Genomic DNA, 17369 nt, shown 5'->3' on the forward strand with positions numbered 1-17369 from the left:
GAAGGTCGGTGCCGGGCCGCCGAGATGCACCCCTGCCGTGCCCTCGTGATTCTCCGTAGGAAGGTTCCCCCCAAGGGACGGCTTCCACACCCAACCCCGCCCCCGCTCCCCTTCTACACATTTATTGTACGAACTCCCTCTGTAGGCGTGTGCAAAGACAATGGAACCTCATTCTAGGCTTAGCCTAAGGGAAGCAATTAGGAAAGTCAATCATTGATGAATTTTCTTGGTTTTCTTTTCAGTCTTTTGTTACCTCCTGAAGTCAAGTGCGAGTGACGTTAGGATGAGCATCTCTACTTTCCTCTCTGATAATGGATGCACTCAGGGATGCACTCTGATAATGTGGGCAGGACCACACACACGCAGGGCACCCGTATGCACAGCCCACACTGAGAAGCTCAGGCGCGGTTCCGCTAAGGCGCTGATGCTTGTAAATGCAAGGTTCTGAAGCTTGGACGGCACGCCTCTCTATCTGCTGCCTCCCAATTCTGCTTGAGGAACCCCCTTTCTTCTCTTACATTCTCTTCGAGTTTGAGATTTGGTGTTTTGACAAATAACAAGCCTTGAATTCTTTAAAGGGATTATGTCAGCCTTACCTGGCTGCCGCATTTGCTTGCGAGGGGATAGGATCTGGTGAACCATGGGTCCATTCAGCTCTTCTCTGGCGTCTCACGGCCCATCTCCCACACGTGAACCTGTTTTCCTCTCCGTGTTTTTCAGTGGATTGCTTGGATCCCACCTGCTCCAGCCACGGGGTCTGTGTGAACGGAGAATGCCTCTGCAGCCCTGGCTGGGGTGGCCTAAACTGTGAGCTGGCGAGGGTCCAGTGCCCGGACCAGTGCAGCGGGCACGGCACCTACCTCCCTGATACGGGCCTCTGCAGCTGCGATCCCAACTGGATGGGTCCCGACTGCTCCGTTGGTAAGCCAAGAGGTTTTCTCCTCGCTTTCCCCGATACTCGTGTCCTGTGTCCTCCGTGAGCCCAAGGGCACGGGCGTCTACTCTTCACACTCAGCTGGGCCTTTGGTCCGAGGGGCATCACTCTCTTCTCCTCCACCGGGACGTCTGTGATCCTTGAGAAATAACAGACCCCCGAGTAGGTTTTGGTGCCTTGTTGGGGCCATCGCCGCAAATGGACGAGGGGCCCGGGAGGGACGCTTCCATTTGCATTACAGATTTTCCCGCGTATGCTCCCTAAAGGCACCAGACACCAAAACAGAACGACTCAGGCCCGGGCAGGCTGAATGGAACATCCTATAAAACAGAAAAGAGGCTCCCTCGGCGTGCGCGTGGACCTGCTATAAAGCTCCGCGGTCCTCCGGTGACGGGCAGATAATGAAGTTGTGCTGTACACTTTGTTTTCCTGAAATTAAGAGCGTGTGGCTTACCTCCCAAGTGACCCCGCCAGGGAATGGTTCAGCAGTGCAAGGCGGCCCCAGCCTTCCCCAGGGCGGTTCCACTCACCGCCAGGTGCCTCTCCGAGCGAGGGACCACCCTTCCGTCCCTTCCTCTGGCAGTGAGACAGCTGTCCAATCGCCACGGCCCTCAGGCAGGGAATGTAGGTGAGGCTCTGCCTTCTGCCTACAATGGGAAAGGAAGGCGTATTTCAGTGCAGAAAGAAAAAAAAAGAAAAAGACTTGGTTCAGGTGGACTATTTTGGAAGCCACTTGACTCTGGCTTCAGCCCTGAGGCTAGTGGTCCAGGGCAAACTCTGCAGAGAATGGGGGGAGGGGAGCCCTAGAGGCGTGGTCCCACTGTGCTCAGGACACTCCCAGTGTGACTTTGACTGAGCCACTGGCCCTCCCTCCTGCTCTGGTTCCCCCCACCCTGGGCCTGGCAGCCGGGCCTCCCTCGGCGGTGGGTCGCAAGGATGAATGCCTAACCGTGTTTGTCCTTGAGTGAGAGGTCTAGAACACCAGAGGGTGCACATCTGTCTGTCTGTCCCTCTCCTCCCGGACCACAAAAGACTTTGAGCTCCTTTGAGAAAGAGGCTGTGGAAATGCCGCATAGTTCCAGCGCCGTCACTGCCACCAAGGTGGGGGTCTGTCCTCATCGTGGGGATGGAGCTGTGGGTTCCCCTGGGGGCCTCGGGCCAGTTCAGGCCCTCGAGGGGGAAACACCCCAGCTAGCTAGGGAGTCAGGATTCACAGGCGTCTCTTCAGGGGGGCACCTCCCAGGTGACTTTGCCAAACTGGACAGCCCCTGTCCGAGCTGCTGCTGCTGCAGTGGCCCCCAGCCCTAAAACAGCGTGTCTCACGCTCCAGCGCACGTCAGAGCCACCTGGACGACTGGTTAAAACAAATTTCTGAGGCCCGCTCCCAGAAACACTCCCAGAGTTTCCCGCTCCAGAGGTCCACCCGAGGCTCACGCATTGGCATTTCTGACAAGTCCCCAGCTGCCAGTGACGCTGCTGGCCCAGGGCACCCCCGCTCCATCCAGGAAAGACGTAGCAACGAGTCGGTCCCGGCCAGTGCAGAGAGAGAGGCCCCCCGAGGTGACGTGGGGCTGGGCCCTGGGGCCTGCAGACCGAGGGCGAGGTCTGGCCTCCAGCGGAGGGTTTCACCGCCGCCGGCGGTGGCAGTGTTGAGCTGTAACCGTTGTTTCTCTTCCAGAAGTGTGCTCAGTAGACTGTGGCACTCACGGCGTCTGCATCGGGGGAGCCTGCCGCTGTGAAGAGGGCTGGACAGGCGCAGCGTGTGACCAGCGCGTGTGCCACCCCCGCTGCGTTGAGCACGGGACCTGTAAAGATGGCAAATGTGAATGCCGAGAGGGCTGGAATGGTGAACACTGCACCATTGGTAGGCAAACGGCAGGCACCGAAACAGGCACATATTGCTTTATTTTCATAAATCGTAGATCGATAGTGATGGTCGTGCATTGCCACCGGCTGTTCCTTCAGGGACACGCGTGCTCTCCAACATTCTTGCAGCCCCTCCAAACCTCCAAGGGGACGACAGCAAAGGGAAAAGCAAGGTCCCCCAATGGAAAAGGCTTTCCCTTCTTTCCAGAATTCCAGATTGGGAGGAAAGGGACCGCAGAAGAAAATCCCTCCAAATTAGGTGTCTTGGGGAGGGAGAAATGCACACGCATGGGAAATGTCAGGGCCTAGAGGACTCACGTCACGCTCCCAGGGGACTGTGGTCTGCTGGCAGCCGGCCGGGTCACTGGGTCCCTGCCTGCCGGCAGCAGTTGAACCCGCTGGTTTTAGACAAGGCCAGATGCAGGCAGCACCAGGACTCCCGGGTTTCCCGGGAAGCCTCGCTCCACTGTAATGGGTCTGAGCATCCTCCTGCTGTCCCCAAGTCGAGGCTTCCCCCTTTGGCTCCTGCCCCTCCCCATCACCACCACGGCCATGGTCATCGGATGGCTCCTCCTCGGGCCCCATTGCATTCTCACTCAGCCTCCTCTCTGTAAGCTTCTTGACTGAGAATGTTTTTTAAAGGGCCCTTTCTTTGTTGAGAAGTAATAGTTCTCAAGTTTCTTCAGGGGTTTTTTTGTTTGTTTGTATTTTGTCTTTACTCTGGTTTGGGGTGGGACCACACTAGGTGGAATATACCCAGTGTCCCCTTTCAGTGAGGCGACGGAAGCCGCATGTCTCAGGCAGCCGAGATGACCTCCACTTCACCTCCAGTTTTCAGATTTGCTGTTGAATCAAGCCAAGCCCGGGATTCATTTCATGCCAAGCTGGCTAGTTCACTGGCTTGCGTGAAACACTCAGAGAGGTCTGCAAACCACTGGCTTGCCCCTGGCTGGCCGTGTGGTTGGGGGCCCTCCCCTCTGTCCTAGCCCCGAAACTCTAGCCACAGACCATCCACCTGGAACGGGAGACCAGCGTGAGGAGCCTACCCAGGACTGGCGCGGGCGGTCAGACTCAGTTTCCCATGCTGTTCATTTGGGTGCTTGCGCAGAGATGAAGCACACTCTGCATTGGGCTTCCCCCAGTGCCCCCTAATTGGACATTCGAGGGGCAGCGTGCCGATGCGGGCCGCAGCCGCAGCACTGGGACCCTGCCGGGACAGTCGGTTGGCAGTGAATTGTTTTTGCAATCTCTCAATGATGCTCCAGACCCTGCTCTCCCTGCAGCCACTCTCATCTTCAGTTCCCTGCAGAGTCTGGGGGAGAATCCAGAAGACTTTCCAGGGGGCGGGGGGGGGATGTGCACAGCCCACCCCCAAGACAGCGTCAGATCTCACTGGCAGCTTCCGCTGGCAGGGCCATTCCTCACGACGTGTTTCTGCATGCCCACTGTGGTTCGAGTGCTCTCCCCTCCCCCACACCTCCGTCGCCCCCAGCCTCACCCCCACAAGAGAGCTCTTGCCCGCCAGTAACCTTCAAGTAGAAAATCCCACGTTCCCTCCATCCACACAACCCAGCTGCACCTCCCCTTGGCTCTCCCCTCCCCACAGCTGCCGAGAGCTTAGTGCCCCGCAGCGGTGCCTGCTGGCTCTCCCCTCCCTGCCGCCCGTCCCGCGTCTGGGAATAGCTCACAGGAGGGCAGCCCAGACGGGTCAGAGCAGAGTCCGGAAAACCTCGGCCTGCGGGGCCAAGTGTGGCCTGCTGCCTGTTGTTCTGTGGCTTATGAGCTAAGAATAGTTTTTACATTTATTAAGGGTTGAAACAAATTTTAAATATCTTCTTGCATTGGACAGTTGCATGAAATTCAAATGTCAGTGTCCATAAATAATCGTTAATAGCAGAGAGCCACAACTATCTGTCAGTGTGTTGTCCGCTTCTATATTGAGCCTTGGCATTGAATAACCGGGAGACCCCATGGTCCACAAAGCCATTTGTTGTCTGGCCCTTCACAGGAAAAGAGAAATGGCCAGCCCTGGACTAGAGAGCGGCACGATTCTTGATGGGGAGAGAGGAGAAAATGGGTCAGCGTTTGCGTTAGGAGAAGGACCCGGCTGAGGCTTGAAGGACACCAGGGCCCAGAGGAAGGGAGGAGGGTCGCACATCGCCACGGGGAGTGGAGAGGAAACCACAGTTGAGCTGAAGTGTTTCTGGGGCCTTCGGGAGTGAGCTGGGAAGGCGACCGCTTGAGTCTCTGTAGAAAAGGGTGAGAATATAGCCAGCAGGAGAACACGGGGCATGCTCTCCTCCAGCTAGCCCTTTCGGTGAGATGAATTGGAAAAGCGGGTTTCTGCTCCTTGAAGTGTTTGGCTCAAGTTTCGCATCTCTGTGCGCCGAAATACGAGTTCTTGAGAGACAGAGAGAAAATGCGCGTTTGTGTGCCAAGTCAAGCTCCCAAGATGAGGAGAGCAGTGACCCGGGCAAGTCTCTTGTGCAGAGCCGTGATCTCCCGTGACTCTGAGAGCTTGTGCCATGTAACTTATAAACATCTTTATCACCAGTGCCTTTTCTTGGGAGAAGTTAGAGCTCTCCGGTTTCGTTGGTAGGATGGATGCTGTCCCCTCGCAGTCATGTTTCCTGGGGTTTGCTTAAAAAAAAAAAAAGGCCAGACATACCTTGGTGGGTGAAATTTGCTATTCAGAGTCTGGAGATGTCCATACATGCGTGATAGCTTGCTTCTCCACCTCTGGCTCCAGAGCTGCTTCGTGGAGTTTTCATCTTTTATTTTGAGCAGATTCTCCTGTCAGTTCATTTGAAGTAAATGCCACAGTTTACAAGCCCAGAATCAGTCCTCCTCAGGGAGACTGACAGTCCAACAGGAAAGAGAGGCTCTTTGATCCTTTCCCAGCAGAGCCTCGAATGCTGCGTTGTTGGAAATAGAAAACAAATAAGAATGAAATGGCACCTAGTCTGCAAACAACGTTTTGGGAGATGGGGGGGAAGGCCGGGCGCTGGGCGGCCGGTGTTGGGGTACTTGGGTTGTCTGTGGCCCCTTTCCAGAAGGTCACAGGAGGCAGTTTGAGTAGGGTCATTGCAAACAGTCAACTGAATAATTCACATCAGCACTTGTGGATCCCATTTATTTTGCTGAAGGAAGCAAGATGATGGATGGGTTGGGGGAGGGTGTGGATAAAGCACAGACTTCTAAAACAATTGGGGAGAGTCGCCAGGATGCACTTCTGGAATTTGGGAGAGTACCCAAATGCACTTCTGGAATTTTTTCAGCCACATTATATATTTTATATTTGGAAATTTAGTATATATGGCTAGAAATTTAAATATAAGGTATACTATTTCAATGTTAACCATTAGAGTTAACTTAGCAGTAGCTTGGATTCTACCAAACCATGATTCTTATAGTACTTCTTTCTAACAAGTTAGGGACAAGGTATGGCTAAAATTTATAGAATTGCATAGATAAGAAATACGCTTTGAATCCAAATCCAGCACAATTCATGTATAGTTTTGTAATATATTGTATTAGCATTATTTGGGTAGGCCGCATTTTCTCATGAATAAATCAGAGGGCACATTGTGTGGTTAGAATACTTTTATTCTTTCAACATGATTCTCAATTGTTTTTTTCCCCTACAACCTGCCACTACCACCATCAGCCCTTACTAACAACTTCCTAAGGCCGCCCAAGGCTGTAACACCAGGGCACAAAGGAACCACAGAGCAGTTGGGGAATCACTGTCAACTGAAGTCAACTCAGATGAGCATCTCTTAAAAGGCAGCAGAGTAGACATTAGCATGCTGTGTGAGCAGAACAGGTGGGCATTTACAGGGGGGAGCCAGCGTTCCTGTTCCTGGCGAATGCAAGGAAAGAAGCTAAATGCTCATTGAGAGTTGTCGCTATCGTCTCCCGAATGTGGACTGTCCAGACATCGTTCTGAATAATACAACCTAACGGACCCATAGAACGAATCCACCAACACCAGGCACCGACCCTGGGTGAGCTGTCGGACGTCTGGGTAGTGAGCAATGTCCGTCATGGTTGCTCCAACTTATTTATCTTGTCAATGTGGTGGTGACCTCCAGCTGCTTCTCAGAATCACGGGGACTCTGTTCCTAGGATGGTGTGGGGCTGGGCGACCTGCCCACGAGCCACAAGTCAGAAAAGTTCTCCTCTGTCACACGGGGGCCCTTCTGTTTCCTCTTTAATTGGTCGGGGGAAAAGAAATAGGTCCTTGTGACGTTAATAAGGAGAATGAATCTTTACCCGAGGTAAAGCCAGCTGTGCAACAGCCTGACGTGCTGGTTAAGTGATTGTCATCCAAAGTAGACAGGTCACAGTCCGAGAGGGAGAGAGCCTCAGACCCACAGGGAACAGGCTGGGGAGGAAGCGGCTGTCAGAATGAACCGGCTTCAGGCTGAACGCAGCTGCCTCCCCCTCTCATTCCCGCCCCTTTCCGCGAGACGGATCTTTTCTCGGGAGCGATTATCCTTGAACATTTGAGCTTTCACGACTCTATGGCGAGATCCAGTCGAGATGAAATTAGCCACCGTGGAGCTGTCCTCTCCACCAGGTCCGGGGGCGCAGCTAACTCTCCGATTGGTTAATTAAACCCATTCCTCCGGGGGCTCTGGCTGGGAGCCTGTCCTAGGAGCTTCATCTTTTCTGAAGCGAAAACCGAAAGGGACAGTCTTTCATGTTAAAAGTGATGGGCGAACCCTTCGCCAAGCACAAAAGACGTTCCGCAGCTGCTCCCCCTGCCCCCGACCCTACAGTTTGGCCACAATATGAGTCTCCTTGCTGAAGGTCGGTCATCGTCGCGTGCCCAGGTGCTCTCGGTGAGTCCGGGCCAGGCGGTCTGCACAGGCACCCTACCCGAACCCAGAGCAAGGACCCGGAGGTAGCAGCTCCAGGAACGCATTTTCACCTCACTGCGAAACAGTAAGATACCATGAAAGGCGAGAAAAAATGCCTCGCGAGTAGTGAGATTCTCGTCGCTGAGCGTGTTCACTTTCTTGGCCTGGGTGCCGAAGAGGGACGCTCAGCATCAACGGGAACGTAGACTAGACAGACACAGAGCTTTCCCCGACTTGATGGCACAGCCGCTCTGGAGCCTAAATGGAAACATTCTTGATGCTTCCTGTGTGATTCTGTAATGTCTACTCGTGTGATGAGCTCCCATGAAAGAACATAAGGAAGGAAGGCTCGGCGTCTGAGTCCTGTGGGATGACAGTGACTTGGCGCCTTCGTTCTACTGTCCCCTGAATGTTTCAGAGGGTCCCGTCCACGTGCCAACTCACTTGGAGCCCACGGTGACAGAGCTGGAGAGCAGAACGCTTGCTAGGAGGCATGACTGACTTTGCCAAGACAAAGAACTAAAGACATAAAATCCATGGGGAAGAGTTAGCGTGAGGAAGATTCCAGACTTAAAAGAAAGGAAAACCCGTAAGAACAACAGCTGTTGCGAAAACGGGATGTGCTGTCCTAGTGTGCGCGGCGAGCTGTCACTTCCAGGTCTGTGGTTCTAGGCCCCACACACGCACTCAAGACCTGACAGGTCAGGGAGAGGGACGCCCAGCGGGCCCTGGAGATCTGAGCTCCCTTGGATGCTCTGTATGGGCCTTTCCTCATCGCTCGCTCGCTGGTCATTGGGTGTCACGAAGGGTGGGCTGATGGAGGATGGGGTCCTTGTGTCCCAGGCTTGACGCTGCCACCACCATTCTGGCTGCCCTTGGAGACGTGACCCAACCTTCCCGGCCTCTGGGGCAAATGAGGGTTCTGGACCACATAATTGCTTTCCAGAGCGTGGTCCACAAACATGAGATGATTTTGCAAATGTGCAAGTATATGTTCTTGATTTCTAATGAGGAGCTTTTAAAAATAAGTATTAAGAAAAGCCGTACCTAGTTCTTCACACTCATGATTACACTGGTATTATGGCTAAGGGATGTGGCTCAAGTAGGTAGCGATGTTAGGCCCGAGTAAGTGCAAAGAAAAATATTAAGTAAATCAAGGTGCAGATTGCAAATATTACGGATGCACTGGGTCAGTGACTGAATTTAGAACACACGTGGGTGAAATGATCTCGAACAACCTGTTCCACGTCCAGAATTTTATTGCAAAATCATGACTGGGCTGTTCGAGCACAGTCCAGCCTTTCTTCTGTAGGAGGCAGGGCGGGGGGGGGGGGGGGTTCCCACTGGGCTCCGTAACGTGCACTGTACGCGGAAGGGGTGTACGCGGAAGGGGTGGACTCGGCAGAGCGCTGGCTCAGTGGGTGGCGTGTTGCGGACTCGTTGAGTATAGTCATTGGTGCTCTGTTGTTCGTCCGCCTGCTCGTCTCAGCTCCAGTTTGTACCGGGTTTCCCTGGGGAATCATTTTGTGCCTTGAAAACCATTGTTACGTCGTCTGAATCATCAGGCCCCACTTCACCCACTTGCATTTGTGTCCGTTAACAGAAGGAGATAGTGTTGAAGCAGGAGTCCGTCTGCCTGTGCCCACTTGTCTTGGGCTCAGGCCAACGCTCGGGTGACAATGACATGCTTAAGACAGAGGCCTCTGTGTCAGTCTCCCTGAGATCAAATCCCAGCTGCTTTCCTGATGTCTGTGTACCTCAGTTTCTTTGTCTGTAAAATGGGAATACTGAAACGGCCTACCTCCTTGGGTTATATGTAAAGTCCTTGGCACAGAGCCTGCCATACAGTAGGAGCCAAATAAATGTGCACTCTTATCATCCTCATCCTCATCCTCATCATCCCCCATCATCACCATCACTATCTAGCACCAATGCAAGAAATCAAAGGGCAAGGGAGGATTAGCAAAATAAACTTCTCGTTACGACAGTTCTACTGCCATCCACCCCCTTTCCATACCTGCCTCCAGCCCGTCCAGCAGTTAGTGGCATGTCCAACGTAGCACCGGCCCATCATTCATGTCCTAAACAAGTTCGTACAGAGAAACCTAACTGCCTATCTTACCTGGAATTAAGTCTGCTTATGTTACCAAACACCCCAGTTGTACGTGGAATCAAATAGCTGAATATCCTTACGTTAATAGAGGCTTATTATGTAATCCCAGTTTGCTACTTTCAACCAACATTTCTCACAGTAGTCCTCTTGGACACACTCTGGGAAAGCCCAGAGGTCTCCCTGAAGACTTGCTTTTAATCCTGGGGTTGATTTGTGGTAAGTACAGTTTTAAAAAAAAATTTTTTTGGACCCAGCAGTTTGGGAATTCTGTTATTATTGAATAGGATAAAATTTCAGGTTTTTTAAGCCAGTATTTCTCAAAGTAAGGGCTATCAAGGTATTCTTGAGAAGTAAAAAGGATGCTGTTCTCCTTTAAGGAGGAAGCTGGCGTTTCTCACGTAGGAGGACACTGCCAGGCCAGGGTGTCTTAGAGCACCTGGTCCTACTCTCTCCTTTCCTCGCTCCATCTCATTCCTAGGGGCTCTGGTGCCAAAATTGTATTTGCAGTGGTGCTGTGCCTGAGGAGGAACCCAGGGGGCTCTGCTTAGCTGCACACGTGCCCTTTGGAGACCCGCACTCTCGCCAATTGTCTGTCCCTAGTCAGCCCACTGAACTGTGTCACAGTTACCCTCACCCCGCCCGAGCTGCAGTTGCTCAGCTCCTTGGAGCAAGACCCATGGGTAACATCCGGGGAGCCTTTGCAATTCCTCGGCTCATCTCCTGGGTTATCGGGAGCCACACGGAGAATCCCAGATGTCCGTGGTAAAAAACAGATTTTGCATTTCCTCCCAAGCTGCCTGCCTAATGGGGTTCAATCTCAGACCAAGCCACGTCTTTTATGGCACCCTATTTCACGGGCCCTTTTTAAAAGGCTTGCCTTTGACGGCCTTTGGAAAGTAGGGTGTCGTCATTTTGAAAACCCACCAAAGTCGGGGTTTACTGCGTTCCCCTGCACCCTTTGGCCACGCATCTCTGTGTTTCATCGTAGTCAGAGCCACAGGAGTTCACCATACCATCTAAGTCTTCCCCTCCACGGGCAGGAAAGGAACCACACCACATCGCGGCAAGGAGAAAGCGAAGTGTTTCATCATCCACATTCTCGGGGTAATTAGGATGGATTAAATGACAAGAGAAAATGCATTTAGTTAATCTTTCTTCTAATTAAAAAAATATCCCTAGTTTTAAGTAAAGTGTTTGTTTTTAAAAACATATTTTTTTTTAAGATTTTATTTATTTTTTAGAGAGGGAAGGGAAGGAGATAGAGAGAGAGTGAGAGAAACACCAATGTGTGGTTGCTGGGGGCTGTGGCCTGCAACCCAGGCATGTACCCTGACTGGGAATCAAACCTGCGACACTTTGGTTCTCAGCCCGCACTCAATCCACTGAGCTATGCCAGCCAGGGTTAAAAACATATTTTCTTCATAATCACAAAGGGGGAGGAGCCCTCTTTGGTCCTCACTGGTAGAAGCAACATCTGCAAGGTAATGAAAAGCTACCAGCCAGTGGGTTTTACGATGATGATGAAGATCCTGAAGGAGCCTGCTCAGTCTTGCGTGGTAGCTTGCACCACGGAGCCCTCCGCAGGCAACCTCCTTCCGTGGTTCGTGGTGGCGACACTCTCTTTCCAGTCCCCGATCGCTGAAGGTGTGCTGGCCTCCTCCTGGGTCACGTGAGGTGGTTGACGCAGCAGCGGCATACAGGGCCCAGCACAGATAACGCCCCCTTTTCATTATGAAATCTTCTACTACAAAATCATAAGCATGTCGTTCTGTAACATAACAATATCACGCTCAAGCACACCGTATGACACGTTAGGTGAAATGTTCAAATTGAAACTATGAATTGTTGCATCTGTATTATTACCCTACCCTCCCTACTCTCACCCCAAGTATTTCTAGAAGTTTCCATTGGTGTCTTACATGCTCATTTTAGCCTATTCAGATTCTTCAAGTTTAGCCTCCTTAGTGAAGCCTGCTACCTACAAAATTCACTTCAGGGGGACCCTATATACCTCCCCTCTCCAGCTCCCATACCCGGCGTGTGGTAGCCAGCACCCTTTGCACCCCTCCTGGAGAAGAGAATGCCACGTTCTGCCACACGGGGGCACTGTAGCAGCCGTCCCCACATTTCTTTGAGAAAACTGCCTTTCGTTTTTGTCAGTATCTCCTCTCAAATACGTCCAGGGTTTGTCCCAGGCCTGGACCGCAGGACAGACTCCACGGGGTCCTTTGCATCTCTGCCCCTTGACCCACCCTCAGACACCCTCCACACACCCAGGGCTGGTGGGGGATGCTCACAACCCTCCCTACACCACCAGACTCTGAACCCGTTTGGACTCAGGTAGGACCCCTATCCTCTTCACAACCAGCTCTTTGCGTAAAAACCTCCTTCTCCCTCCTCATTTACGTTAAGGGTTCCTTCCGTTGTCAGCGGGCTCCCCTGGATATAAGAGCCCCTGTGATCCCCCACCCTCATCACAACTGTGCCGTGGGCGGAACGGAGAGAAAACTGCTCCCGTGTCTGCCAAACGCCGGGTCTCCAGCATATCCCGGCTCGGCTCTCCGGGGCCGATTCCTCTCATCCCCACGCACCACGCACACCAGACCACGCATCACAGAAAGTACAGGCTGCCAGACCCCAGAGAAAGGAAGGGTTAACCAGCGTTCCAGAGACAGAAAGCCCCACATCACGGCTGTTCATAAAAAATTAAAACTGATGAGACTCCTGGGCCACACATTTCAAGTGCAGCCACAGCAGCACCTGGCCAAATTAGCAATGAAGTTGGTTAGAACTTGGCCCAGAAGGGTCATCTGTCTGAAGCCGTAAGCAGAGTCCTGGGCTCTGATAAGTGTGAGTTGCATTTCTGCTTTATTTTTTAGATGATGATTTAAACTTCGAGAGGAATGGCCAGACAGCCCTTGGCTAATTGTCTTAGAAATGACGCCAGCGGGTGGGGAGCCTTAGCAATTATAAAATAATCACCTCCCCAGCTAGAGGAAACGTTTGTTATCTGATTTTATTCCAACAAGTTAGCAAGCTGGCAATCAGAGGTCACGTGACCACATCCCAAGCACACTCTCTAAGGACAGGAAACGCAAAGGCCCCAGTGGCCTGTGCCCTGCAGAGAGTGGGATTGTTTCTTTTCATTAGGTGCATGTAAGCCCGGGAAGCCCAAATGTCATTGGTCATTGCAATTCCCATGAACAGAGAGAGCGATTGAAGAGATTGCAGGCAGGAAGAGAAACTAGCTCTGGCCTATTAATCCAGGGAATGCTGGCAAGTCAGGTTGGGTCCCTTAAGCGTGTTGCTATCAATTTGCCACCATACTTTGAATGTGAACTGATTTAACTTCTTATTTCCACTTAATGGGGCCAAGAAAGATCTGTATCCATTCACTTGCAGACCTGCTCTCCGGGGGTCTGATACAGGAAATGTTATTATATCATAGAGTTGCCTAGCGCTGAAAACCATCTACCCAGAATTAAACAGCTTGAAACACAATACACATCAACACCCACTCCACGCTCTCCAAACCTCCCACGCAGTGTTTGTAGAATGTAACATCTTCGTCTCTGCTAACTATTAACACTCATTGTCGATACTTTACTATTGTCGTGTATGTGCAGTGGGAGGGTGGGGCTGGCGTGGGGGAAGGTACAGCAAAGGAATTCAGTGCATGGGCTCTGGAATCTGACAAGATCAGGTTCAAATCCAGCCTCCGTCCATTGCGAGTTGGGTGAGCTTTAGCAAGTTATGTATCCTCAGTATCTACTTTTTTTCCATCTGTAAACTGGGAACAGTACTGCCTATGTGCGACTGTCATGAGGTCCTCACTTAACACAGCATTGATACTCCATAAGCGTTCGCTTAAAAATTATTAACAGCCCTTGCTGGCGTAGCTCAGTGGATTGAGTGCGGGCTTGCAAACCAGGGGTCGCCAGTTCAATTCCCGGTCCAGGGCACGTGCTTGGGTTGCTGTCTGGGTCCCCGGTGTGGGGTGCGTGAGAGGCAACCACACATCAATGTTTCTCTCCCTCTCTTTCTCACCTCCTCCTCTCTCTAAAAAGAAGTAAAATCTTTAGAGGAAAACACATTGTTAACACACCCTGGCTGGTGTGGCTCAGTGGATTGAGTGCTGACCTGCGATCGGGAAGGTCCCGTATTCGAGTCCCAGTCAGGGCACATGCCTGGGTTGCAGACCAGGTCCCCTAGTTGAGGGTGTGTGAGAGGCAACGATCATGAGCCTCTCCCACACTGACGCCTCTACCCCTTTCTTCTTCTCTTCCCCTCTCTCTAAAAGTATATAAATAAAATCTTTTATAAAAATCATGAACGCCCCACACCTCCATGCTGTTACCATAGTTTCCCCAGTGTATCTTCTCAGAGTCCTTAAGGAGGCGTTAGGGGTGACACGCAAGGGGGAAGGGGACCCACACCCTGGAAAGAGAGGCAGGGTGCTAAAACCTCACGTGTTAACCCCAGTGTCTGGGCCCCTCCTCTTGCCTTCACTCTTTCAGGAGGAGCTTGTTGGGACACTGGGATCATGTGACCCAAAGAAGGGAGAACACAGGGAGCGAAAGAGGAGCAGGGAGAGAGGTAGATGTGGACCGGCAAGGGGCCTCCTGCCTGTTGGAACACTGTGGGCATTAGAAACGAAAACAAGACAGCCGCGCATCTGTCATCTCGTGCGTGTCAGGGCCCATGCCTTCTCTGTCTGCTTCCAGCTGAGCGATGGCGGCGTATTCATGCACTCCTGAGGCATTGGTGGAGCACCTACAGGTGCTGGGCACAGCACGTGCTGCCTCTGGGTGAGCCCCTGGACAGCAGAGCTCAGAGAGGAGCGGTTTGCAGAGGGGCGGGTGACACTCTGAGGAACTCCAGCCCCCCCGCTGCTTAGCCCTCGTGATACTTCGCTGTTTTCTAACTCGAGACCCCCTTCCTGGGGTGTCTGCCGATAATTTTTGGTTGATTTCTCAACATCTTTCCTCGCTCACAGCTTCCCAGGGCAGGTAGTCGGTGGGAGGAAGGAAGCCTTCAGCTCCAAATGGTAGTTTAAGTTCATTTGTAACACAGTGTAATTAAATGAAAGAAAGCAGTCAGGTATCAAACCGGGTGGCTACGCACAAATGACTCCCTCATAACTGTTCATATTTTTCAACAACGCAAGAAATTTAGTTTAATCAAATGAAGATGGCAACTCATTAAATTTTTATTTTCCTTCCTATCCCTATTTATCTTTTAATCCTCCATATATGGCGCTACTTGTTCCTGTTAAATAACACCCATTAATTAAGTCTCGTCTTCTCTTAGCGATAGCTATATTCTTATTTATTATGAAAACCCGGCTTTAGATGCTTATAATTTAATTTAGTTGGATTACCACTTGGGCATCCCTAAGTGAGAAAACCTGGAGGTTTAAGGGTGGAATTACGTGGCGAGGGGAAGGAGTGGCAGACGCCGAGTCTTCCTCCCGTTCCCCGGGGCAGGAGGAGGTGGGCAGGCCTTTCCTCTGTCGAGGGGGTGGGCCCATATTGGGGTAATGAGGGCGCTCTCCGTCCGGTGTCTTCACTGACTACGAGAAGGTGTGGGAGGACAGAAAGACTCGCAGACCCGAGTGCCCCTGTGCTGACGACGCCAGAACAATGCGCGTGCCCGGAACCAGGCGTAAGACAGTAAGGAGGGCCGTGGCCTGGGAGGTGAGGCCCCGCCCGCCCGCCCGCGGAGGGCAGACACAACCCACCTCCCCGAAGGGAGGCGGTGCTGTGCAGCCTGGTTTCGCCACATTGCCCATTTCTCCGTAGACGTCAGAAATCGGGATTGTCACGCATGGTCTCCCAACCTCCCAGTGTGGGCGGGCGATCAGAACTTTGCGAGAATGCTGCACAGGACAGGCAAACGGGGCGGGGAGCCCTGTGCAGCGGCCGTCCTTGGCCGCCGCCACCCCCGACTCCGCCGCAGGGCCAGTGCTGTGCCGGGGAAACGTCACGTGCCTAGACGGAGACTGGGGCAGCGTCGGCGTCTTTCCGGCGTCTGTGACGGCCCAACTCCCCGGTGACCGGTTTGAACCGGTGGGAGTCCCATTACCATGGTGCAATGGTGATGCTTTGCACTTGCACAGTGCATTTTCTCCAAGGAGCTCAAAAGACTTTGTGCGGCTGCAGCGCACCTCCCAACCACCTGTGAAGCCAGCAGGTAGCAGTCACACCCAGGCGCACGGTGAGCAGCGGCAGGAAGTGTGTTACCGGAGGCCGCCAGGCCGGCTCACTGGTCCAAGTCCAGGGCCTGCGTCCTTGGCAGACAACCTCCAAGGAGCAAGGATGGGTTTCCCACCGCCGCCCCCTCCGCTGCCCTTTGTGGTTTCCCTTCCTTCAACCCGCTCCAGTCGACAGGGAAGCCCCACTCCACGATAGATACCGGCCAACTAAGCCAGTGACTGATTCGTGTCGTGCGTGTGGGTGTGTGCCCGTCTGTGTGTGCATGTGTGTGCACGCGTGTACGTGCACCCGTCTGACTTCTCGGCAGGCCCAGCGTGGTGCACCCGTGGCCACCGCGGCACATCTCTGCGTGGGTCACGGTCTAATGCTGGCCTCCGAAATGTCCACTTCTGCCAATGTCCGACCCCTAGGGATTCCAAATAGGTGACTTTGGGATTCTAGTAATCCCTGCCGCTCGGGGCCCCGGGGCCCCTTCCTCTTCCTCTTCCTCTTCCTCTTCCTCTTCCTCTTCCTCTTCCATAGAAGGATAGAATTTCAGCTTCCATTACAGAGCTGGCGTGCGTGCCCACTCTTTGGCCGCAGCGGTTAACGGGAAGGGCTGGGAGGCAGGGTCTTCTCCGTTCTGCCTTGGGCAGAACAGCCAGGAAAGTCACACCGACCGGCAGTGGTCAGGGTTCTGCTCTGTCATCATTGTTTCCTCTTTGACTGCGTGCAAGGGCTTTGCTACAAAACCTGCCTGCCCAGCCCCTTCCCCTGGCTTCCGGGGCGTTTTGCTGTCTAGGCCCCGCCCTCCTGGCGGGGGACTCCTTGGGCTTTCAGGCTTCACCCAGAGAGAAGGCTCCAGCACAGCAGGGTAAACCTGTTGATCTGTTTCTGGGGTGGGGGCGGAGCAGAGCATGTGCGACGTGCATTTTCTCAATTGCCTTGTCCTTCCTCCCGGATCATCTCAGATCAGGCTCCGACCCTGGGGACAGTGCCCAGCAGGACCGCGCACCGCAGCCTCTCCCTTTCTCTGCGTGCTCGGGGGGCCACGGGCAGCCTTCACGGGCAGACGCAGGCCTAGCTGTTCCAAAGGCATCCGTTGGGGAGGAGACTGGACTTGCTGACCTCGGCCCTGCAAAGGCTGTCCTGCCCGCCAGCTCCCCATCGGGGTCCACGAGGGAAGGGACTCTAGAGTCACAGGACACTGCCTTTCCTAGGGGCAAACACTTGAAAGACCCCACAGAAAAGCACCAGAAATCTCTCGATCTGGTCAGAAGTGCAGTGGGTTGAGCGGCCAGCTTCAATTGCAGTGTTTTATCTGATCCCGGTAGGGCAAAATCAATAGTGAATATTTTTGAAGTATGGAGATTTCAAAAGTCACCTCTTGTTGGCTG

The 17369-nt window shown here is 53.0% G+C and overlaps 1 protein-coding gene across 4 annotated transcripts in view; it reads left to right on the top strand.

Annotated features, from left to right (window-relative positions):
- The window catches only part of TENM2 (teneurin transmembrane protein 2), a 1103034-nt gene that overhangs the window by 981016 nt on the left and 104649 nt on the right, over positions 1-17369 (top strand). For 3 of the 4 annotated variants that reach the window (XM_036014378.1, XM_036014380.1, XM_036014379.1), the window contains exons 10-11: positions 721-921; positions 2613-2825. In XM_036014378.1, coding sequence (XP_035870271.1) covers positions 721-921; positions 2613-2825 — 414 coding nt within the window. The remainder of the gene's footprint in view (positions 1-720; positions 922-2612; positions 2826-17369) is intronic. The other variant, XM_028528771.2, reaches the window with a different exon arrangement.

This window comes from Phyllostomus discolor, chromosome 13, assembly GCF_004126475.2.
Source record: "Phyllostomus discolor isolate MPI-MPIP mPhyDis1 chromosome 13, mPhyDis1.pri.v3, whole genome shotgun sequence".
NCBI lineage: Eukaryota > Metazoa > Chordata > Mammalia > Chiroptera > Phyllostomidae > Phyllostomus > Phyllostomus discolor.